Source organism: Borostomias antarcticus (genome assembly GCF_949987555.1).
Source record: "Borostomias antarcticus genome assembly, chromosome: 25".
Classification (NCBI taxonomy): Eukaryota; Metazoa; Chordata; class Actinopteri; order Stomiiformes; family Stomiidae; genus Borostomias; species Borostomias antarcticus.
This window is the reverse complement of record NC_140258.1, coordinates 8,571,693-8,597,314: the sequence shown is the minus strand read 5'-3', so window position 1 is coordinate 8,597,314 and position 25,622 is coordinate 8,571,693. Positions and strand designations below refer to the sequence as shown.

The 25,622-nt window shown below is 47.4% G+C and overlaps 3 protein-coding genes across 5 annotated transcripts in view; 2 read left to right on the top strand and 1 right to left on the bottom strand.

Annotated features, from left to right (window-relative positions):
- The first annotated feature begins 477 nt into the window (after window positions 1-477).
- calm2a (calmodulin 2a (phosphorylase kinase, delta)) lies at window positions 478-4,448 on the top strand. The gene is made up of 6 exons (XM_084458872.1): window positions 478-571; window positions 1,721-1,751; window positions 3,120-3,263; window positions 3,352-3,458; window positions 3,546-3,681; window positions 3,794-4,448. The coding sequence occupies exons 1-6, from the start codon at window positions 569-571 to the stop codon at window positions 3,820-3,822; spliced, it is 450 nt and encodes a 149-aa protein (XP_084314998.1). The 5' UTR covers window positions 478-568; the 3' UTR covers window positions 3,823-4,448.
- A 2,144-nt stretch (window positions 4,449-6,592) lies between these two features.
- stpg4 (sperm-tail PG-rich repeat containing 4) lies at window positions 6,593-11,782 on the top strand (the record flags this gene model as incomplete). The annotated part of the gene is made up of 7 exons (XM_084458785.1): window positions 6,593-6,670; window positions 6,840-6,896; window positions 7,035-7,289; window positions 7,582-7,646; window positions 7,907-7,952; window positions 11,409-11,513; window positions 11,672-11,782. The coding sequence occupies 7 exons, from the start codon at window positions 6,593-6,595 to the stop codon at window positions 11,780-11,782; spliced, it is 717 nt and encodes a 238-aa protein (XP_084314911.1).
- A 5,071-nt stretch (window positions 11,783-16,853) lies between these two features.
- ttc7a (tetratricopeptide repeat domain 7A) overlaps window positions 16,854-25,622 on the bottom strand; it is a 34,518-nt gene continuing 25,749 nt past the window's right edge. For 2 of the 3 annotated variants that reach the window (XM_084458644.1, XM_084458645.1), the window contains one exon: window positions 16,854-17,783. In XM_084458644.1, coding sequence (XP_084314770.1) covers window positions 17,565-17,783 — 219 coding nt within the window. In that variant the 3' untranslated portion in view covers window positions 16,854-17,564. The remainder of the gene's footprint in view (window positions 17,784-25,622) is intronic. The other variant, XR_014631023.1, reaches the window with a different exon arrangement.

Genomic DNA, 25,622 nt, shown 5'->3' with positions numbered 1-25,622 from the left:
GGTTATCAAAGTCATATTGTTGAATATGCATTGAATATAATGCCTAAAATAGCCACAGAATACAACAGAACAATCTAACTCCTATGCTCTGCCTGGAGCCATCTTGTCTATGGACTACTAGTGCAGCGGCAGCGCAGACCAAGGGAGTGACGCATTGCAGGTACAAACACACCAATCAGAGAAGGCTATTTCATCCAGCTACGTCTTGTGCCGCGCAAGACCTATCGCACACTAGCAGAAATTATACATACGCAGCGATCTAGTTCTTTTCCTTCGGCACTTACATCTTTAAATACTGGACAAACATTCCCAGTGAAAAGATATAATAGATTTCGTTCAATTCTCTATTTCATAGTATCTCGTTTTCTTTCAAAAAACGCTTTTTTGTTTGATTTATCAATTGAGGAAAAGGGAAACTGGCGGATGGATATGAAATGGAGGAGGAGTTACCGAGCAGCCGTTAAAGGCGCGTCAGATACTCCAGCAGTGCACTCAGTCAGTTTGCCATTTGGGTTAGTACAAGTTCTTTGAGTCTGTTTCGCGGAGACGCTGCTACATCTATTTCGAAATGGTGAGTGTTTGAATATTTTTTTTCACATGTTTAATACACACGTCTTCTCTCTAAAGAAAACAGTGAAATCTATTTTGGACCCAGAGCTTGCTTGCTGGCAGGGAACCATGCTGCTCTGGATAGAGAGCCCTTATCTAGGCGGACTGAGTCCGAGCAACAGCTGTAGTGTCCAACCAGAACCAGGTGGCTCAAGAACCAGGTGGCTTGGGAGCTGTTAACTAGCGATGAGACCACACCTGATGATAATATAACGTTATATGCTAAATGCGAACTTGGATACAAGCTTCAAATTGGCTTTTATTTAGCTAACCTTGGCGACAGTATCGAAACGTTAGACTAACTAGCTTAACGTTACTTAGTCTTAGGTTTATTTCTGTCAACCAGTGCAACGAACTTGGCGGTTTCACCCTGTTTTCTAGTCTGACCGTTATTTAACTTGGCTGGTCTAACATTATCCTGCTAATTTGTAGCCACTCTGGTGGCTAACTAGCTCCAACCTTGTGGCTAACATGAGTATCTCACTGTTCCTCGTGTTTATAACACTGAATTATAATGTTCGCAATTGTAGGAAACGGATTAATGTTCGTGCTGGTTAGCAATCAGTACATAATTAATAAATAAATGGCCACTAGCTGAAACATCCCTCGCTGGCTAACGTGAGCTAGCCTTCCTTTAACGTTACCGCCAAATTATAATCCACTGCCTGCTAACGTATCGGGTCATTCATTGTTGTAAATTGGCCAACTCTTATTTCCGTTGGCGTCTAAACAATGGCCGGCTATCTTGCTGGAAATGTCATCTAGCTCGCCGACCCGTTACCATAACTTGGCTCGCTGCTTTACGTTCATTTGAGCAAATGTGCTTCTCTTGCATCCACTGATGTAACGTTAACAGCTAGCTAAGTGTATTGGCCGTCCGACCAAGTTTGCTAGCTAACTGTTAAGCATTAGCTAACCACGGCAGATATCTGGACACTTATGTTAGCTTATGATTTTTTTGTCCTCTAAAATAAGACTAGCTAACTTTTGCTTACCTCATACAGTTCACGTTGCATTGTCCCGATTGAGAAATGCCTTGTTTTAAGCTGCATGCCTGTCCTGTTATGTCTCTTACTGCATCACTAAATCCCCTCCTCTCGTTGTCCCCTAGGCTGATCAGTTGACAGAGGAGCAGATTGCCGGTAAGACATCGTTGCATTGCGCTCTTCAGCCCGCAGTATGGATCCCTCCCGCATTGGATTTATATTTTTGCCTTTTAAGGCTTTCGTGAGGACAGCCTCCTGGTCATAAAACCATGGAATGAATAGATGGGCTGTTGCCTGCCTGCCTGCTCCATAACACGGAAGAACTCCCTCATGGAAACACTTTTGCATTTTTAGGATTGCTATGCATGAAGTGATCATATCTTCTAATGAGGAGTCTCCTGTTGAGGAACTCTTCTGTCAACTTGGCACACTGACAGTCTGGCCTGACCCACCCTTCCTTGGCCTGGGTGTGTCCTTCCTTGTCAGTGCTGCAATTCATGGAAGGGAGGCATGTTCACTAGCAATGTAAATGATCTAGTTCTGGACTAAGAATTGTGAGTAAATGTGAGGCGTTTCTGAAATTCAGGACAATTATAATATGGTATACCTGGAGTGCAGTTGTGCCCTTTTTCTCAACGAATTGTAGCTAGTTGTTTTTTCTGTTCAGGCCTCAGTTATCTGAGTGCTGACTGCTGCCCAGACAGTTAATGTAGTCAGTGGTGTCTGCTTGCAATGTTTAAATCCCTGTAGTGTATGTTTGCTGACATGCAGCTCTTCAAGATTGCATGTTATGACACATTTCATGTATATGGTTCAAGTACCCTCCCTTGGCAGCACCCCCCCCCAATTTGGACCCCCAGTTTCATCATGATGGTTATGCAGTAATCACTTGAGATTTTACATGGCAGGGAAGAATGGCTGTAAGCGCGTTGCTGTGGTTATTTCTGTGACCAACAGCAGGATTTCCTGACGCATGCAGCCTGTGGGTGCCGTTTCTCGGCTGTTCCACTGCATTGCTGCCGAGTGACCCGCGTCTAAACTGTTAGGTCAGGCTGCGGTTTTCCTGATGCTGAGACAAGCCGCTGTATGCTGCCGCTCATTGCAGCTTGCCTGTGGCTCGGCCCCAGGCCGTCCCCTCATCCAGCAGCCCGTCATTCACTCTGCTGCCTGGCTTCGCCTCCGCATAGATTCTCTCCATGTGTATACAGAAACGGTGCAGAGAGGAACCTGTAAACGAGGGCTGTCCATGTGTGGCGCGCTGCAGCTGCTTTGTCACTAAAACACGGGTGATGTAACCGCATTGGCATCATGCGTTGTGTCCGGGGGCTTGGTGATGTGAATTGCAGACTAGGTTAAGGACGAGGTTAAGGACGGCGTGTGCTGCGGATGCAGTGAACCCTCTGATTTGATTCTGGGGCCATTTTTTTCCCCCCTTATGTGTAGTTGAGTCATGTAGATGTGTTAATTTGGCACATGTGAGCTGCGCAACTTCCTGTGTTAATCTCTCTCACTCACCCACCACAGAGTTCAAAGAGGCGTTCTCGCTCTTTGATAAGGATGGCGATGGCACCATTACCACCAAAGAGCTGGGCACGGTCATGCGCTCGCTGGGCCAGAACCCCACAGAAGCTGAGCTGCAAGACATGATCAACGAGGTGGACGCTGATGGTAAAGAGGACACGGACACGCATACGCATGCATGCATAAACGCACACAACATTCTTTAAATACAGTATTTCCCCTCTCCCCCTTGTAGGCAATGGAACGATAGACTTCCCAGAGTTCCTGACCATGATGGCCAGGAAGATGAAGGACACAGACAGCGAGGAGGAGATCAGAGAAGCATTCCGCGTCTTTGACAAGGTAACACTTTGCTCTTGACTGGTGTCCACACATTTCACGTGACTGCTCACTGAACTGCTCACTGAACTGCCACGTGTTCCTCCGCAGGATGGCAACGGCTACATCAGCGCTGCAGAGCTGCGTCATGTGATGACAAACTTGGGCGAGAAGCTGACGGACGAGGAGGTGGACGAGATGATCAGAGAAGCAGACATTGACGGAGACGGCCAGGTCAATTATGAAGGTTGGTACAGCATGCTTAATCACGGGACCTTGCAAAATGGTGGCTGCACTTGGGTCAACAGTTGCTGATGGAAACAAAATGTAACCCGCTTGTCTTTTCTCTTCCCTTGCAGAGTTCGTACAAATGATGACGGCGAAGTGAAGGCCTTGTACAGATTTTTCTTATATAAATAATTTGCCTTTTTTTTTCTTTGTGTAATTTATCTGTAAAATCTTAATAGCCCCTTGGTCCTTTTCCCCCTGCTGTCCAAAGGAACTGCATGTAAACTGCATAGGCTCTTGAGTCCCCATGTCCCTTTCTTTTGCTGTCATCGTGTTTTTGGAGTGACGGCGCACGTGTGCTACCAGATGCCCGTTGCGGCCCAGGGGGCTGTGGAGCTCAGAACCCTCCCCGTCATGGCGGCCAAGCCCTCTAGACGCGTGGCGACATTGGAGACCTGTCAGCTGGTTTGTCACTCGGCAACACGGTTGGCATGGAAACAATGTGGAGAAGTAACTCTGCATGGACTACGGACAAAGTATATATGGAAATCTCTTGGCATTGCACTACTGCAAAAAAAAAAAAAATGACACGGGTGTATCTTCTAGGTACTCGTACAAACTCTTTTTGTATCTGCTGTTCTATACCAGAAAACAACTTTGTTTTAATCTTACTATGCTTTTTAATGTTTCTCACCTTTCTTTTTCTTTTTTTTATGGCCTTTGGTCATGCCTCAAATAATCCATTCCAAGTTGTATATTTTTGTTTTCCAATAAAATTTACAATCTACCCAGAGTTTAAGATTTTGTCTTGTTTTCTCAGTTACAGAAGTGTCATGATTGCCATTTTCTATTGAGGACTGATGTTCCTCTTGCTGAAACTCCATGCTCTGTTCTGCATACAAATCCACATGAGATGTTTACCATTTAACTAAAGTGATCCTGTAAAATCCACCTTAGCACAGCAAAAGAGCATCAGCCAATGCCTCTATCATCCAGCTTAGCTCAGATCAAATCTCTTTATTGTCATTGAAATAAAAGCACTGAGTGGGATCAAAGGCTTCTCTTTTGAAGTGCTCACAATAGTACTTGACATTAGATTACATCTACTGTCCAGCCCCTCTACTAGATGGGACACTAGTACTATAATACTGGCTCAGCATCAGGTAGAAGCCGTCTGTCTTGGCATCAGCCCCAGTCATGAGTACCACGTTTTATGTGCATCTATGTAAATGGAATTGCACCCATTTCTGTTTTTCTTGGAGTATCCGAGTTTGTTACAGTAGCTTGCCGAGATACTAGTTTGGTATTTTGATGAATGATGAAATAAAGATCTTAATTGTGGACCTTTCTCCTGCCTCATGACCCTATGTCCACCTGACCTGCACTGACTGGACCATTGTCATTCAGGAACGGCACCTAGTCAGCAGACAAGAAGATCGACCTTATTGTATTCCTTTCTCTCCGATCATTCTGTGCCAATCATCCACAGACGTAAAGCCCTAGCACAGATGACAGCTGTATTGCGCAACAGCACAGGCAGCCAGGCCAAAGCATTGCAGTGTATGCATTTTCATAGGAAATTAAATACAGCTACATTTATTTCACCGGACAGGCGACTCTAAGGGCCTACCTTGCTGACAGAAAAGCAGGCTGTGAGAAATGGACATAATCATTACTTCACTTTAGACTCGGACAGCGAGCGACTAGGGCGACAGTGGTCGCTCTGGTTGCGTGCATCTCGTCGCCAGCTCCCCGGCAGGGGGGGGCGGGTCATTCATGTGTCACTCACATTATTGAATATGTATTCTACTGCCATTCTGAGGTAACCTGATCTGCTATTGGTTGCTGCTTCGGCGAAGTCGCTGCTAATTTGCATAATGTTGAGCGTAACCCACAAGCGCAACCCAACTTCAAATCTACGCTCAGATCGCTGGTATCGCGTCGCTCGCTGCCGCCGAGGCGTCCGTCGCCATATGTCGCCAGCTTCCATTGAGAATGAATGAATGGCAGCCGGCCGCTCTCGTCGCCCAAGTCGCTCGCTGTGTGAGAACAGTTGACACTCGAGACCAGCTCCTTGACAAGCAGGGGAAACATGAATTCCTGCTACCTCACAATCATTATGTTCCACGTCTGGACTGGTCTAGTTCCAGTTCACAGTGTATCTACTTACTGTAGGCTACCCAGCTCCATCACTCAACTGCCTTGGGGTGAGGTAGCTGGAGTTAGGAGAGCTAATTCGCCACTAGAGATAAGACCAACAGGGAGGGCTGTCAAGAGAGCTAGAACAGGGAAGGTGTGGTGTTGTTTTTAGGCCCACTTCATAGGATCCCATCAGAAAAGTGTAATGAGATCGTACAGTATTTAGTATAGTCATACCTGTTTTATAATCATAACAGGATACTAGTAGCCTACTGTATGACAACATCACACTTGATTTCAAGTCGTTCTGAATGACGTTAGTGAGTGGGATGTTGGTGAGTGGGAGAGCTGGTAGTTTGTTGGGTTGTCAACTTGCATGGGTTGGGTTGCATATTTTCCTCAACCCTTTCATGATACACATCTAACACATTCTGATGAATGAATGGATCACTTATAACATCATTCCCCTGTGACACATAATTAGATAATATTTTATGGCACAATTATGAATTATTACAAGGTTACAGTGCATAGGCCTCTATGACATCAAAAACTAAACTGACAGCTGTGCTGAACAAACTATAAAGCACTCATTTTCCTCATCACCAACCCTCCTGAGTTTCACCTGGATCTGACAGTCTAAATATAGACCTACCCACTGGCTGCTTGTTGAAAAATTAATCAATTGTGTGGCTGCTAGTGGTAACAGTCACAGTCTAATAGAGTGTGCCTGTAACCGGAGCTCCTGGTGACAACAGTAGACTGCTCGAACCGCGGTGCAGAGCCAGACAATGTCGCCAGGAAGAAATAAAGATATCACCAAAGTTAGTGACATATCGAGGGACGACGATAGAACAGGAGGAGGAAAGGTAAGTGGCCATAATGTTCATATAATACAGTATGTCATGATGATAAAAATCATCATTCGGTTTTAGGAGAGAATTGCCCATCTTTGTCGCACTCAGTTGAAGAACAAATATTGCCTTTGTGTTGGACGAAATGTCCTAGTCCCATCTCCACGGGCCTTCCTATGTGCAGGGCAGTGAAAAGGGAGACCTGTGTGACCGAGGCGGCTGGTGGCTGGGAACCATGAAAGTAAGTCTAAACAACAATGCTTTCAGACACGGATCCCCGTGTAACCTCTCGATCGATGAGCTTAATCAAATTCCACTGTAGTTGTGTGATAATGCTATCCCAGTTGCTCTTTGCCCTTGGGCCAATCACCCCCTCCAGGACACGCCCATTCCAGGAAGCTACCACATCCGGGACTTCATCGAGGAGGCAGGGCTGAACCCGGTGCGGAGGACGTATGGCTTCAAGGGCACGGGCAGGGAGACCCAGACGCAGTACGTCCGGAAGGGAGACATGCTGCTGCCCGGGGCCTACGGCTTCACTGACTCCACCCAGCAGGCCCTACAGCGTCCCGCCTCCTACTCCTTCAAGAACTGCCCCCGGCCCAACAACTACACCCTGGGCATCAGGGACAAGGTGGGGCAGGAGTGGGGGTGCGAGAGGTTGAAGGGGGCTGGAGGAGGTGAAAGGGGAGGGGGAGAGAGGATGGGGAGAGGGGGGTAGTAAATGTGTAAACACTTTCTTGGAAGCCATCTTGTATTGAGCCTATTGTTACTGAATGTCATTCATGTCTGAACATACAGTATATTTACTCATATGCTATTCCTCTATATGTGACCATTTTTAGTATTGCTAAGTACTGCATATATCTTTTCATTATGCGTATCTAATCCTGGGAAAATACTCATGTTCTGAATGTCTTTTCTAGGAGATAGACCTCTCACCCTGCCACTATGATGTGATAGAGAAGCCAGTGCCCAAGATTCCCTGCAAGTAAGATCAAGTGCAACTGTTCATTTCATAGAGTAATTGCTCCATGGGCCTCCCCGGTATCCATTTCACACAGCCAGATCATCCCTTGAATCACAGAGAGTGGGAGTCTTCTGAATCCTCTTCAGAAACTCCTCCTTTTGTCTGTCATCTTCTGGAATCACCTGCTCTCTGGTTGTCAGTGCCTCCTCGTGTCTGACACATTCCTCTTTCCTCCTCCTCTCTTCCCCCCTCTCACCATTGTGTTTCTTCTCTCCTTGCAGGCATCCGATGTTCCGTTCAGCAGTTCAGCGCGCCAGCTTTCTTCCTGTGAGTATTTTATTTTATTTATTTAATTTTATTTAACCTTTATTTAACCAGATAAAAGCATTGAGATAAAATCTCTTTTACAATACTGACCTGGCCAAGAAGGCAGCAAAGTTTCACATAGAAAGACACAAGGACATATAAAATACAGAGAACAACACAACTAAATATACAAAAGGCGTAGACCACGTGGGAACAATAAGAAATTAAGATATATTACTACATGAGCAGCTGGTGGTAAGGACTTCTGATAGTTTCAGTTTAAAGCTGGCTAAAGGAATAAGTGCCATCAGTTTGAGGCTTGACTGAAGGTCATTCCAAGACCAAGGACCAGAATAAAAAAGGCTCCTTTTTCCAGCCTCAGTCCGCACAGCAGGTACCTGGAACCGTATCCAGGCACTGGATCTGAGGTTGTAAGAGTCACAAACTGGTACAAAATTGGAACATATGTACCGAGGGAGCTTGCCTAAAATGGCCTTATACAATAAAATAAACCAGTGTTGCATCCTGCGCATAGTAAGTGAGGGCCACCCAGTTAGGCTATACAGTGTGCAATGATGAGTCCTATAAGGTGCATTTGATATATATCTCAGTGCAGCATGGTAGAGTGGGTCAAGTTTGGCCAAAACAGTGGGACAGGCAAATCTATAGATGGTATCGCCGTAATCAAGCTGGGACAGGAATAAGCCAGAGACCAACCTTTTACGAGAAGATGTTGAAAAACAAGCTTTAAGTCTGTAAAGGAAGCCAAGAGTAAACTTCAGTTTCTTAGTTAGGGCTTCAATATGATGTTTAAAGTTTAGATTTCTGTCCAGCCAAAAGAGTATCTGGTCACCTCTCCCATTCTCAACAAAGACTGGATGTATCCAAGTTGTTTTGGTTGTCTCCCCTTGACTAGCTTGATTATGGAAATTATGGGATGTTACCATTGGCCTGGTTTGAGCCCCCATTATCAAGTGTTTCTCTTTGACTGACTGACCAGTCATGTTTGGTTGCACCGTGTAGGAGCTGCACCTGCACCTGATGGATATTTGAGCCATGTCGGCAGCTGTCGGGTGTTGACAGAGAAGGCAGAGAAATCTCAAGGGTGGCATTACTGCAGCGTTTTCTGCTTTTGGAGATGTCAGGCCTAGTCCAAGACAAGTTTATTGTCAAAGGTTAAACAGCTAAACAAATCCTGTGGTGTTCCTATCTGAGGCGACCGCCTGTAGGTCAGCTGTCCGGCGTGATGAAGTGAGGCAGGTTTCCCATATATCAACCAGTCAAAGGTCAGAGTCTTAATGGTTTACACTTGGAGTACTGATGCTAGGAGATGGAGGGGGCATGTTGTTAAAAGACACATCGAAATTGGAAAGAGAGAATTTCTATTTTTCTGAGATTTTGAATTGCAAGCTCAGAATGTGAGATTGATTTCAGCATTTTCTGAGAAACATTTTTTGGGCTTAAGACGTTGAAACCCGAAACGAAGAGAACAGAAGGATTTTGTACTGAAGTACTGATTTGACTTAATTTCTTCGTCCTCGGGCCAAAATATGTCCCAGATTTGTTTTGGTGCACTGTCTGATGCACGTGCACCAGCCGTGAAGAGCAAAACCCTTTTCTTATTCCTTTATTTGAACTTTGAATAGAACAACAGGATCCTCTAAATCAAGCCTTCATTGTCTGTCTGACATGACCTCCTATAAACCATTCCTATCTGAAATGACCTCCTATAAACCATTCCTATCTGGTGGCCTGCGAGTGTAGGGTATCCATGGAGATAACATGGAAGTGTGAGGCGCTGGCTGTGACTACTGTAGGTCCCTGACATAATGAGTCAAAGGACAAAGGTTCATCAGACATCTGCGGCATGGGCCAGTTATCTGTACCGCGGCCCGGAAATGTGAGGCTCTCTCCTTCTACCGCGGCGCAGGGAAAGTAGGCCAGGTGCCTGAGCCTCACGCACGGAGGCAGATAGCTGCACCGCTACGGCTTCTCACGGGGGAGGAGAGACAGAGCAGAGAGAGAAAGAGAGAGCTTCACTCCCCCATGTCCGCTTTGAAAGCTTCTGTGAAATACACCTGCATTAACACCTACCACTGGGATCAGCTCCCACCAGGCTGGTGGGCTTGCGGGCAGGGAGGGAGGGAGGCTAGGAAACAAGCAGGATGAGAGGCAGGGAGCGAATGAGTTAGGAAAGCAGGCAGGCAGGCTGGGAGATAGACAGACAGAGACAGACAGACAGACAGACAGACAGACAGACAGACAGACAGACAGACAGACAGACAGACAGACAGACAGACAGACAGACAGACAGAGAAAGGCAGGCTGGGAGACAGACAGGAAGACAGACTGTAAAACAGACAGAGATAAGGAGGCAGCCTGTGAGACAGACAGACAGACAGACAGACAGACAGACAGACAGACAGACAGACAGGCAGACAGACAGACAGACAGACAGACAGACAGACAGAAAGGCAGGCTGGGAGACAGACAGACAGGAAGACAGACAATAAAACAGACAGAAAGATAGGAAGGCAGCCTGTGAGACAGACAGACAGAGAGAAAGGCAGGCTGGGAGACAGAGGAAGACAGATTGTAAATCTGTTAATACTGTTAATATAAGTTATTATTGAATTGTGTTCTTGACCCTTTGGCAATATTGTTCACCCGACATTCATACCAATAAAGCATACTGAACTGAATTGAATTTAATAAAGACAGGCTGTAAAACAGACAGAGAGATAAGGAGACAGACAGACAGACAGACAGACAGACAGACAGACAGACAGACAGACAGACAGACAGACAGACAGACAGACAGACAGACAGACAGACAGACAGACAGACAGACAGACAGACAGACAGACAGAGAGAAAGCCAGGCTGGGAGACAGGCAGGCAAAGAGGATCAAGTGAACTTGCTACTGGAATCAAATGGCATGTAATGATAGGAGTTGCCCTTCTCGGGGGCAAAGAGGAACAGGGAAATCTTTTTCTCCTCACTTTTCTCTTTCTGGTGTTTCAGAGAAGTGTCTCATGAGTTATTGGCACAGAGTCATCTGACATAAAAAGGTGTTTTATGTCCAAGGGAGGGAGTGAAAGAGGGTGGGGGGTGTGTGCTATTTCTGCCTGTGCTGGTCATCAGTATGTATGTCAGTGGGTAGGGGAAATGAGGGTAACCTATGGTAATTAATATCTAGGTTAAGTCAGAAGAGCCAGATGATTTGATACAACGAACTCACTATGCCATGGCATGGAATGTACAGCATGTACAGTGTGTGACAGGCATGCAGTACATGATTCTGATTACTGGCCCATAAATCATATAAAACAACCCAAAAGGGGAAGTCAAGTAGAGCTGTTTTTGCTTGTATACACATTATGAATAAATAATCAAATGTAATCAATAATCAATCTGACATACGTAGGTGTTTGTTTGTGTGCATGGTTGCATGACCTATCGCTTTTCTATATGTAGAGGGAGGGACTTGCCCCAGGACACTACAACCTGAATCCTCGCCCCACCAATGGCATCACTTCCTGTTTCAGGTCCACCGTGCCCCGCCTCCACAGTGTGCGCTCAGTGAGTCTGACTCATATCCAATTACGGCTGACCTCCCCATCCGTGACACTAGTCGCTTCAGACGTTAAAGCTCCAATGCTGTTCACTTCCTGTTGTCGAGTGAGGTTACACTGTAACTGTATTTTGTCATTGTGTGTGTGTGTGTGTGTTGTTTACAGAGGACCCCCGGACCAGGGACCTATGAGCCGTCCTGGCAGATGGGCCGTCGTCTGGGCACGGAGGCCAACATGGGTAGAGCACACGGCCTCTTCTTCCGCAGCGTCTTCTAGATGGACCGCATCTCCCAGCAACACCCTGCTCCACACTGACTACCTAATTCAATCTCCCTCGCTGACGGATAGATTGCATGTCACACTGGGCGATGTTATTTATGTTTCCTTCAAGTAAAAAACAAAACAAACCCCGGATGCCTGGAAGAGAAGACATTTTAGTGTTTAATTTCTTCAAGAACCCCCTTGTGTCAGTGACAAACACATATTTTATGCTGCCAAGGGCACACAGTGAATGCCATTAGATTTGCCCAAGCAGATTAAGCAGGGAATCATAATGATGTTATCTGCAACACCGAGTACTAAGGTTTATCCAAGTGCCTACTGTCGTACTCTCCCTCCCTCCCTATCTGTGTTAATCTCTGCCTCTTTTTCTCTCACTCACTCTTTCCTCCCTGCGCTCTCTCGCTCTACTGTTTCTCCTTGACTTTCTGCCTCTCTCTCTCTGTCATCTCTGTGCGCTGGCAGTCAGGCCACTGTGCCTCCTCACTATCTGGGCCCTGCTATGCACTCACGAGGCGAAACGCGCCTCAGCCATCCATCACATGCACATAGCTTAGTGTGGCATGCAGCGCGCTCAGATAACCCATTCCACATTAGGGGGCGAGCGCACAATAAAATACCTATTCTTATCGCTACCTCCAGTGCAGACTCTCTCCAACAAGCAAAACAAACAGTGAATAATGTGGGAGTTGGGTTACACAGCTTGGGTTTGATACGCATAAGACCCGGACAGAGAGAGGAGCTTTGTAAACTACACCCGCTGAGACGGGCAGACGCCAGGTTGTTAAAGGAAATGAACTGGCGAGCAAACTGTCCTGATCTCAGTCAGGGCATGCGAAAGGCCAAACCACGTGGCCTCACGCTCGTCTTCTGAGGCGCTTTGCCTGCAGCACATTCAGCCGGTTTTATCAGCCCGCATTGACGTCAGCTCACAACATCTGCATGTCACAATAATCCCAAATGTATCCCCCAAACCTGATCCCAGGCACGTCTATAGGCCCCCTGGGTTTAATCTCGGAGCCTTTGTCTTGTTTTCAGCTGCTCACACTGGAGAGTGGCTCAAGTGGCTCAAGAGGCTGGCTCTCATCCCATGTTGTCATTATCCAGGAGACAAAGGACACACACTCTGAAACGTCAGGGAGAGGGACAACTCTCCCCCAGTCCCCCAGACTAACACGAACCAGGGCTCTTGAGTTGTGTGTGTGTGTGGTCTGTGTGTCGCTGGTATGCGCCAACACATAACTGGGGGTCAGGGTACAAGTCCATTGTAATCTGTCCCCATAGGTGCGCGCGCGCGCGCACACACGTGCACACACGCGCACACACACACACACACACACACACAGTGGCATCCACAGCAGCGCTGATCTCTGACATACTGTGTCTCATTCCAACGACTTAACACCCTCCATCTCCCAGAGCCTGCGTCAACCAAATACACGGGCTTGGCTGATCCTTTGATCCTTTTCTCTTTCTCACACACACACACACACACACACACATATACAGTATTCTGGCACAACTACACAAACACAGGCACACTCAAAAATACACACACAAACACACATGCTCTCATCAGTGAGGAAAGGATGACGTTTCTCCAAAAGGCAGAATAATGGCTGAATGTAGGCAAAGCACACACTACACAAGGCACAGAGACCGGAGCCTAGCTAGTGAGCGCACACACACACACACAGAAGTGAACAATTAATTTTCCTCCCATGCTTTTGAGAAAGAGCTAAAAGTGTTTATAGATCACCTCCTGTACAAGGGGGACAGTATGTTTGGTGGAAGCGTAGGTTTACTACAGGATTAAGTCATTTTAATTGAATACCAGCCATCTGCTATTGGGTTGTCCCAGCAGTGGAGGAGGAAACCCAAACAGGAACTCGAGATTTCCAGAGTTCAGGCCAAAGGCACCGTGCCATAACCGATGACGCTAGAGATTCCTGCTGTTCATTGGCAGCTTTCAGGAGGTCACTCCCAAATCAACCCTGCAGGACAGACTGGTTGCTCCAACTGTACTGGAAATCAAATTAGGGAAGATTTCAAGGAAGTATGTTGCAAAATAGTAGTTGGAGGCAGGGCGCGCTTCTCAAAAATCCTTGTAGAGTGCGGTGCTGGACTCCAAAATGACAGCGTATATTATGACAGGGCTTGTCTTTGGAAAAAGGACAGGAGTAGCACACATTGAAGCACAGAGGCAATAATTCTCATCCACCATTTATTTTGGCTAATTATTAACTCTGTGCTTGTCAGGGCTTGTTTATGAAAAAAAGAAAGGCAAAGCAGCACACGTTGATTGAAGCAAAGAGACAAAAATTCTCATTCACCATTCTATTTTGGCCAGTTAACGCTGACGCGTCTGGGTCACTAGACCGTCTGACGAAGGCTAGCCGAAAGCCGTCAGATTTACCAAACTATGGCCAGTGTGCCACGTCGGCTTTACATACTGTGCTAGGAGGGTAACCACAGCTTCCTCCCTCCACGTGACTAGTTAGTAACGACGCTAATGCTAACCACTTCCCTGTCTGTCCCTCATTAGTGGCCGTTTTAGAAGCTCCAACCTAGCTCACAGAGCTGTGTGGTCAGAAACACGGTTAGAGCCGTCATGGTTGCTGCTCCCTCACGCCCACCCCGCCTCCCAGCCAGGGTCATATGCCCTCCCATCGCCATCAACAACCCAGCGATCACTAGCGGCTACTGGAATCCAGTGGGCCAGCGTGACACCAAAGCAGCCAGGTGTCCTTTTACCCAGCCACTGACAGGCACGATGGGCCAAAATTAAATGGCATATTAAAGTTTAATGTGGTTGAATGGGCCGCTGTTAGTGAACAAGGGGTCATTGTTTTTCCTGTAATGGCGTTGGCATGATGTTGAGCCTGTCGGACAAAAACTAAGGGGCTGTTTTCGAGTGCAATCAGGTGAGGTGGATTGATGAGTCGGGATACAAGGAAAAGAGTCTTCTGGTAGCTCACATGTCATCGGAACTCATTTGCCAGCTCATTAATGTTAACCTCATAATAAACCCTTTTAAAGGGACGGTGGAGACTATGCAAGATGTCCGGCGCTTCGCCGAGCCCGTGTCCACATTGTCTCTGCATGAGTGAATTAAATGTTTACTACGGTCACATGAATAGTGCAGCCATACAAGATCAGGAATGTGGACCCAGTTCGCCCTGTGGTCAGTATGTAGGCTACCTCATTTGGATTTTTCAGATAACCACAGATGACATACACCTGGCGCCCGTCTCAGTAGCTTCCTACCCCTGACCCTCCAGCTATCCATTAAGGGTTTGGCAACATCAGACCCCCCCCCCCCCCCCCCCCCCTGTCCTAAATGCCACCCAATATACTGGCCTGGGCCGTCAGTACCGGCATGCCCTGCCACTCTTTGGTTTACCGCCCATGGCTGCTAGTCCAGAGCAGGAACAAACGGATCTGTCACACGGTGTCTGTGTGTGTGGCGCAGGCCGGCCATGGGTGTAACTGGGCCTGGACACCCGATACAGTACCTGACCCCGAGACACACACACACACATATACACACACACCGCCCCGCTCCCCCATTGTTCAGGTAGAGCGGGCGGCCCAGCCACCCGGGGGTAACCAGAGAGTGCTGCCGAGGTCGTATGATCTCACAGTGACGCAGAGCCCACACATCCTGTGGACTTGCTCGGCTGCTGTGACCTACCTGCACAGGGGAGCTGGCGACACCTGGGGGGGAAGGTCTTCAACACACACACACACACACACACACAGCATTAATCCATGCATGCACAAGCACAGACACACAGGCGCACGCGCGCGCACACACACACACACACAGCATTCATTCATCTCAGAGAAGGACCTTATCTTACTGTTGCTCTTGGTCTCATGCAGGCTCTCCTCAGCCTTCTGTACACACTATGTGTGTGTATGTGTGTGTGTGTGTGTGTATGTGTGTGGCTTAAGATGGCGCGGTGGCTAATTATTCAGAGCGGGCCTGTGCGATGAATGGAGCCGGCCTGAACCCTTCATCAGTTGATGTCATCCTGAGAGGCTGTCCGGCAGGCCGGCTCATCCATTAATCTGTCTCCTTTTACCAGCCCTGTCACGACCTTCCCCCGGCGCGGCGTTATAGATCACTCCCCATCCACCGGGACTCCAGCTTCATTCATCTCCCACGCCGACGGCCGTCACACACACACACACACACACACACACACACACACACACACACACACACACACACACACACACACACACACACACACACACACACTCTGCTAATGAGGGAGAGGATGATGAGAGATCGAGAGCAGGGGGGATTAGGAGACGGTGGATAGGTAAAGATAGAAATCGGGTGGGAAACGGCGACAGTGATAAAGCGTTTCAGTATTTATCAAGGTGAAGAGTCGCTCCTTGGGTTGGTGAGAATAGGGCTGTACAGAGTTAGACTCCAATCCCCAAGTTCAGCTGTGGATGTGGAAGGGTTAATACACGGTTTGCAGAGAGTGTGTGTGTGTGTGTGTGTGTGTGGTGGGGGAGGGGGGGGGGTGCAGGATTCTTTGATAGCAGAAATCAATTCACACCACAGAGCCCCATTGATTACAATAGGCTTGCACCTCACAGGGTGACAGTTGACATCAAACAGGCTCTGTCAAGACCATAAAGCAACACGGCGGGGTATTATCTCCCTGTGTGTGTGTGTGTGTGTGTGTGTGTGTGTGTGTGTGTGTGTGTGTGTTGCTCAGCAGACGAGATATCTCTCTCCGCTTCCCCAGTTACTCAAACAAGCGATGGTTGCTAGGCAACCAAGCCACATCACATCACATCAGGCTAGCTGGGAGGATAGAGAGGAGAGAGAAAGAGAGAGAACGAGAGAGAGGAGGAGGAGGAGGAGGAGGGGAAGGAGGAGGGGAGCGAGTCGGTTGGGAGGCAGAAACAACCCTGGCAAAATTACATAAGCTCCCAGCTCTGAGCCCCACTGCTCATATTAATATGGTTAGGCACTTGGAAGTGATGTCCATTAGTGACAAGTGACATGACAGATGAAGACTCACACAGAAACCAACACACAGCGTGATTTAAAATAACTGTTTATGGGGAGATTTATGGATGGATGGAGTCGAAAAAAACGAACACACGATGAATCATTCAGAATACAAGCCAACCAGTGATTTGAATCGTGATTTCAACTACACACACATACAGTACACTCAAGGTTGAGTGATTTTGTCTGAGTCAGAGACTTGACATGAAATGAAATGTAATGTTATTAACACAGGGTCCCTGAGAGAAGCGAGGTGTGTGCTCTGAACGTCAGTGGGGTGTGTGTGTGTGTGTGTGTGTGTATGTGTGTGTGTGAACTGAATATGTACAGTATGGGGGCGGGAAGTGTGTGCAAGAGAGAGAGGGAGTGTGTGCAAGAGAGAGAGGGGGGGAGATCAAAGAGGCAGAAATATAGAGTCAGAGAGAGAGAGCTGAAGGTATTTGCTGATGCAATTCAAAGGGAATCAGAATCAGTATCCATGTGTGTGTGTGTGTGCGTATGTGAGTCTGTGTATCTAGATGTGTGTGTGTGTGTGTGTGTGTGTGTGTGTGTGTGTGTGTGTGTGCGTATGTGAGTGTGTGTATCTACATGTTTGTGTGTGTGTGTGTGTGTGTGTGTGTGTGTGTGCATGTGCATGCGTGTGTGCTCATGTGTGTGTGTGTGTGTGTGTGTGTGCATGTGCATGCGTGTGTGTGTGTGTGTGTGTGTGTGTGTGTGTGTGTGTGTGTGCGTGCGCGGCGCTCAGAGCTGGCGGGGGATGATGGTGAAGGGCCGTACCGGGCAGGAGGCCTCCAGCTCCAGGGCGGTGAGGAAGCAGTCGGGCGCCTGGCCGCTGCCCTGGCTCTGCAGCACCTCCCCCAGGCCGCTCCAGGCCTCGTGGGCCGTGCTCTGGGCCTGCACGGCGTCGCGCAGCACCTTCTCCCCCAGGCCCGCGCGCCCGCCCTGCACCAGCAGCTGGCCCTGCAGAGGGGAGGTGAGGGGGAGAGGTCAGTCCGAGCACCGGATGCAATAGACCACCGACCCTATGGGGCGGGGGTGAGGTCCAGTCACAGATACGATAGCTCACCGGCCCGGTAAGGGAAGGGTTGCGGAGGGGTGGTACTGATTTTGTCCGGCGATCGTCTCCACCGCCCTCACGGTAGACGGTGGGTGAGTATTTCTCCCTTTCGTTTACAGAGACGCCGACGCCGGTCTCGAAACGGTCTCACAGGCACAGCAGCAAGAGAGCTGAAGAGACCAGAGAGATGTCTCTAGCGTTGGACCCTGCCCTTGACCTAACATGACATGGAAGGCCCAACCTACATGCACACACACAGAGGGAGAGGCTGCCACGTCCGGCACCCAGCGAAGATGAGAGGTAGCCAGATAAAGCTCTTGTTTGTCCAAACCCTTCATTTGCGCTGGCGTGTTTGGTGATTACACCCAGGGGCACTCCCGGAGAGGATGGTGTGTTTGTGCGATGACGATGACTGCTATCCAGCGTGTGTGTGTGTGTCTGTGTGAGAGAGAGAGAGAGAGAGAGAGAGAGAGAGAGAAAGAGAGAGAGAGAGAGAGGGGGGGTGGAGCCAGAGAAAGTGAGCGAGAGCAAAAGAGAGTGTGTGGATGTTGGTAACTGTGTGTATGTGCAGCTATAACAGTGTGTGCGTGTGTTTGTGCTGCTGCGACACTGTGTGTGTGTGTGTGTGTGTGTGTGTGTGTGTGTGCGTGTGTGAGGGCAGCGGTCAGCACAGCATGGCGTGTCTCTTTGGACCTCTCACTCTCAGCTGGGGCTCTGTGCGTCTTGAGAGTCCGGCATAACAGAGGATCACGCAACTGACCGCCAGTTATGTCTCGCACACAAGCACACACACACACACACACACACACACACACACACACACACACACACACACACACACACACACACACACACACACACACACACAGACAGCCACACACACAGCACGAGCTTGCCTCAGGTCAGACAGACGAGTCTTGTTATGCAGGCTCTGCACCGGATTAATTGAGCTGAAATCCACAGAGCTGTCTAGGGGCTCTGACGCAACCTCCAACCATGCTTCCTCTCCCTTTGTCTTTCAGCAACCCCCCCCTCTCTCTCTATCACTCTCTCCTCATCCCTCTCTATCTCTCTCTCTTTCTCCATCACTCTCTCCTCATCCCTCTCTATCTCTCTCTCTTTCTCCATCACTCTCTCCTCATCCCTCTCCATCTCTCTCTTTCTCCATCACTCTCTCCTCATCCCTCTCTCTCCATCACTCTCTACTCATCCCTCTATCTCTTTTCATCACTCTTTCCTCATCTCTCTAACTCACTCTCTTTCTCCATCACTCTCTCCTCATCCCTCGCTCTTCATCACTCTCTACTCATCCCTCTATCTCTCTCTCTTCATCACGCTCTACTCATGCCTCTATCTCTCCATCACTCTCTACTCATCCCTCTATCTCTCCATCACTCTCTACTCATCCCTCTATCTCTCTCTCCATCACTCTCTACTCATCCCTCTATCTCTCTCTCCATCACTCTCTACTCATCCCTCTGGTAACATTTAGTTGATTTGAAGGTCCTCCTCCTTATATACAAAGGCCGTAACGGGCGAGGACCAAGCTACATTGCTAAATCCCTTGTCAATTACGTGTCTATTTTATTTAATTGCACCTATCAAATAATTAACGATAAAAATTAATTGGAATAGGTTAAATATTCTAATTACGAGTCTGATGGGAAGGTGCAGACTGGGTCACACCTAACCAAGGTTTTCACCAAGAAGAAATCTGGACACATATCGACGGGTATTGTGTTAAATGTTCTAGAAGTCCAGGGTGACAGTAGGTTAACCTGTTGGAACCATTGACAATTGTATTATTGCTGCAGACTGATGCAGATGAGCCAGAGACTGATGGGGAGCAGCTTCTGTTAACAGATCTAATCATGGGCCACACCTACGTATGACATAGGTAGTATGGGCCACCTTTCACACACACACACACACACACACACACACACACACACACACACACACACACACACACACACACAGTGCCACACACACATGCATGTGTAACGTACACAGTGCATGCAACGGCACACAAAAAAGACACACACACACACACTGACACACTATTTCCTCCCATCTGTCCCACATGCCAATTACCATGTTGGTAACCATAGAGAAACAAATCCGTTCAGGTCAGCGGTTTAATCAAATAAACACCCAGAAGTCACTACACATAAACACTGGAGAAGAAACACAAGCTTCGAGTTCAGAGAGAGGGAGACAGAGAGTGAATAGGAGGAAGAGAGAAAGAGACAGAGAGAGAGAGAGAGAGAGAGAGAGAGAGAGAGAGAGTGACAGTGAGACGCACACAGACTTGCAGACACACACACAAACAGGTCGAGGGCTCAGTGTGTTTCCCCATGACTGTGACCCAGCCCTAACCCTGACCCAGCCCTCACCCTGACCCAGCCCTAACCCTGACCCAGCCCTAACCCCAGCCGCAGTCCTGGTCCGGCCCATGTGGGTGTACCTGGGTGGCTCGGCAGTGACCGTGTCAGCTGGCAACAACCTGAGCTGTCTAAATCCCATCAGCGGGCTGGGTGTGATCCCTGCATGGCCAAGTCTGGCTGTCACCACTACTCATCTGTCTCATCTGCTCTGGCTGTGCCCCTGCCCTGGTCCCTGCTCCTGATCCCTGCCCTAGCTGTGCCCCCAGCTTGGCCATGCCCCTAGTTCCTACCCCCTAGCATCTAGTCCTTGCACCCTATGGACTATCGTCCTTGGCCTAGCCATGCCCCTACCCTGGCTGTGCCCCTACCCTGGCTATGCCCCTACCCTGGCTGTGCCCCTACCCTGGCTATGCCCCTGGCTTGGCTATGCCCCTACCCTGGCTATGCCCCTGGCTTGGCTATGCCCCTACCCTGGCTATGCCCCTGGCTTGGCTATGCCCCTACCCTGGCTATGCCCCTACCCTGGCTATGCCCCTACCCTGGCTATGCCCCTACCCTGGCTATGCCCCTACCCTGGCTATGCCCCTGGCTTGGCTATGCCCCTACCCTGGCTATGCCCCTGGCTTGGCTGTGCCCCTACCCTGGCTATGCCCCTGGCTTGGCTGTGCCCCTACCCTGGCTATGCCCCTACCCTGGCTATGCCCCTGGCTTGGCTGTGCCCCCACTCTGGCTGTCCCTCTGCTCGGAGATCAACACCATCCAGTATAGAGAGGCTTTACGTCAACAGTCAATAACAAGCACACTGATCCAATCAATCGTCAGCACACACACCCCACATTCAGATAGAGGCAGGGTGTGAGTGTGAGTGTGTGTGTGTGTGTGTGGGGAGGGGGGGGGGGTTGAAAGGGAGAGGCAATGAGGTATAGAGAGAGGAGGGATATAAAGAGGAGAGAATCGAGAGTGGTAGCGATAGAGAGAGACGTGATTAGAGGGAGAGAGGAAGAGGGCTGAGAGATGAACCCAGATGAACACATGGGCACAGCTCTCTCTCTGGTTATCAGAGGTCTGGCTAAATAGAATATATTTCCCTGGTTGCTAGGCAATACCATAAAGCGCGGCGATGGAGCTGAGTGTTATAAATAATGTATTTGCATTATCTAATCAGCTGGAAGCCACCCCCATCCAGAGAGAGAGAGGGAGAGAGAGAGAGAGAGAGAGAGAGAGAGAGAGAGAGAAAACAGAGGGGTGAAAAATGAAAAAGAGATTTCATGCAAAATACTCAAATCAAATTATTATCATTTGCTTTCTCCGATGTATATTCATAAAGGAAGTCAAGTACAATGTATTTGATTCCAAATGAATAAATATTAACCCTTGCCATGGCAGCAAAACACACTTTTGATGAAAATACAGGTTATGCTGGATGAAGCTTCCTGTACACCCATTGAGCCTATTAGCATGTAGAAATTACAGTACATGATACACACTGGCAGGTTTCAGGGTTCAACAACGGACTCTGTATGTATATATATTATATAATAATAATAATAATAATAATAATTAAAGCTGCTTCGCAGCGATGAGGCGGGGCCAGGCAATTTCCGACAAGTTTAGGAGCAATAAGCGAGCGAATAGGAGGACAACAAGAAAGTTGACATTCCAATGTTAATTTTGTACATTCATATCGTATCGTAAAACATTTGTAAAAGATTTTGATGCATTGTAAGCACGATTTTGATAATTCAACAATCTGGTCAATGAGTTTGTGAATTACCGTCTGAACATCCAGTGGAGCAAGTTGTGTGGTGTTAATTGATTGAAAAATGTGGGATGAGATATGTTTATTAATTTTTACAGGTTTTGTTTGCTTTTCTTCATAATTGAACATTAACTTCAGCAGCTGTGTACTCAGTCAGTTGCCAATCAATTGATTTAGTCATTGTAATCCTCGGCGGGGGCTGGGTAGGGTTGCCAACAGCGATGTCTCCGGAGCTTGCGTTGGATTGTGGGTAATGTAGTTTTCTCTGTATGTAGTGTTGGTTTCAGAGGACAGAATTAAACATATTTTTAAAAATTCAATTTTTGAGATAAAATTCTGAAATAAATCACACTACATCTTGGATATGTGGCCAATGTTGTCACTTTTTATGAGGATGATCAGACATTGATTTGGCGAGAATTAATAGGAACTGTATACAGAACTGTTTACAGTAAAACCTTTTGATGTGCTGTGGGCTCAATTTTTCATATTTCAATAATCTGTGAGGATCGTTTGGTAGGGACCGTCTGAAGATACAGTATATCAATTTTGGTGTCAATTGAACAAAAAATGTGGGAGGAGATAGGTTTGATAGGTTTTACAGTTTATGAAAAAATCAGAGTGATGGACTTAAAAATTCCTGCAAGGTCAGAGTGTATGAAAGTTTTGTCTCACTTGGGACTACATTCACGTGGTGGTTTACAGTGATGGCACCTATGGCTGATTTGTTATGATTTTTTTTTTTAGTTTTAAACTTTAGACTGTTGCTGTAGCGCCACCTTCAGGTTTATTGACCTACAATGCAGGTTTAGGACTTTGGGTATAGTACTGGAGCTATGTGCAAATCTTGGTGATTTTTTTGTCCACAGGAAGTTAGACTTCAGTGGAAGATGGAGAATAATAATAATAAGTAAAACATTTTGATGCATTGTAAGATCAATTTTGATAATTCAATAATCTGGTCAATGAGTTTGTGAATGACAGTTTGAAGATCCAGTGTAGCAACTTTAGTGTTAATTGATTGAAAAATGTGGGTTACAGGTTTTGTTAGCTTTTTTTTCATAATTGAACATTAACTTCAGCAGCTGTGTACTCAGTCAGTTGCCAATCAATCGATTTAGTCATTGTAATCCTCGGCGGGGGTTGGGTAGGGTTGCCAACAGCGATGTCTCAGATTCGTGGAGCTTGCGTTGGATTGTGGGTAACGTAGTTTTCTCTGTATGAAGTGTTGGTTTCAGAGAACAGAATTAAACATATTTTTAAAAATTCAATTTTTGAGATAAAATTCTGAAAAAAATCATATTACATCTTGGTTATGTGGCCAATGTTGTCACTTTTTATGAGGATGATCAGACATTGATTTGGCGAGAATTAATAGGAACTGTATACACTGTTAACAGTGAAACTTTTTGATGTGCTGTGGGCTCAATTTTTCATATTTCAAAAATCTGTGAGGATCCTTTGGTAAGGACAGTCTGAAGATACAGTAGATAAATTTTGGTGTCAATTGAACAAAAAATGTGGGAGGAGATAGGTTTGATAGGTTTTACAGTTTATGAAGAAATCAGAGTGATAGACTTCAAAATTCCTGCAAGGTCAAAGCGTATGAAAGTTTTGTCTCACTTGGGACTACATTCACGTGGTGGTTTTACAGTGATAGCACCTATGGCTGATTTGTTATGATTTTTTTTAAGTTTTAAACTTTAGACTGTTGCTGTAGCGCCACCTTCAGGTTTATTGACCTACAATGCAGGTTGAAGACTTTGGGTATAGTACTGGAGCTTTGTGCAAATTTTGGTGATTTTTTGTCCACGGGAAGTTAGACTTCAGTGGAAGATGGAGAATAATAATAATAGTAATAATAATAATAATAATATAGGCAAATACAATAGGGTTCCGGCAGCTACGCTGCCTGGCCCCTAATTATATATATATACATATATATATATATATATATATATGATCATTATATTATTATGAATTGGATTTATATAGCGCCCTTCATGATACCCAGAGCGCCAGTATTGATTCAGACACAGTCATACCGGTGGTGGTAAGCTACATCTGTAGCCACAGCTGCCCTGGGGCAGACTGACAGAAGTGTGGCTGCCAATCAGCGCCTACGGCCCCTCCGACCACCACCAACATTCATTCATTCATATGTTGCATGTCTTTATGATGGTGGGGGAAGCCGGAGTACCCGGAGGGAACCCACGCAGGCACAGGGAGAACATGCAAACTCCACACACAAAGGACCTGGAACGACCAGGATTCGAACCCAGGACCTTCTTGCTGTGAGGCGAGGCTAACCACTCAGCCACCGTGCTGCCCAAATATATATATATGTATATATATGTATATATGTATATATGTGTATGTATATATATGTATATATGTGTATATGTATATATATACATATACATTTGAGAGAGACCGATGTGTGTGTGTGTGGGGGGGTGGGGGTGGGCTTTTGAGCAAAGGCCGTACATATACGTGTGTGTGTGTGCATGTGTGTGTAAGCTGTGTTTGACACAGAGCATCCTCCCCTAGGGAGAGCAAAGATGACAGGACGTGAAGAGAGGTTAGAATCATTTAACACTGTAGCCAGGAGGCTAGGCTAGGCTGGACAGGGCCAGGCCAGGCCACAGCTCCCTCCACACACACACACGCACGGACGCACGCGCGCACGCGCACACACACACACACGCGCACACACAAACATGTACACACTCACACTGAACTGGCTTCCCAGCCGTCCTCCACCCTCCCCTCCCCAGCCAAAAATATCCCAACCAGCTGGTCACGGCTATGACTCACTGCTCACACACTACTGCCTCTCATATCACACACACACACACACACACACACACACACACACACACACACACACACAAGAGTGGAGAGGAGTATAGCATCTTTGTGAGTGAAAAAGTGACATATGAATAGAGCGCCCCCTAACAAGGCCGGGGTTCAGTATATCTGCCTGTGTTTTCCTTACTCATACTTCCTCTTCAGGGGGGGTCTCCAGAATAGACTGACTAGCTACTGTTTTAGTGCTGCATAAATATATACTACTGTATACTGCAATGTGTATAATAGAAGTCTGTTCGGACCTCTCTCTCTCTCTACCCTAAGTGCATTACTGGGTCATCCAAGCTCAGGGGTTTGTGGGTTAGAATGGCACCTGTATGAAACCATGACTGTGTGAGACGCAGAGGCCCAGTGAACGATGTAGCGTCGAGGTCGACCTCCCCCAACAACAAGAGTCTCAGGGCAATTAGCCCAGCATAGCTAATAGCTAATGGTTAGGTTATTAGTTATGAAATGAATGGTTGTGGTTAGTTTGAGCTTAGCATGAGCTGAAGGCACGTCGATCGAATGTCTCACACACCAAATGCGGACACACACACACACACACAGATCTGAATGCGTCAGAGATGAGATAAGGATGAACCACTTTAGGATGGGCCACTCTCCAGATGACACGCTGTCCCACTTACACACAAGTACCCCCCCCCCCCCCCCCCCCCCCTACACACACACACACACACACACATCTGCCCTCCGTGCCGGTGGGACAGTGCCAGCTGGAGGTT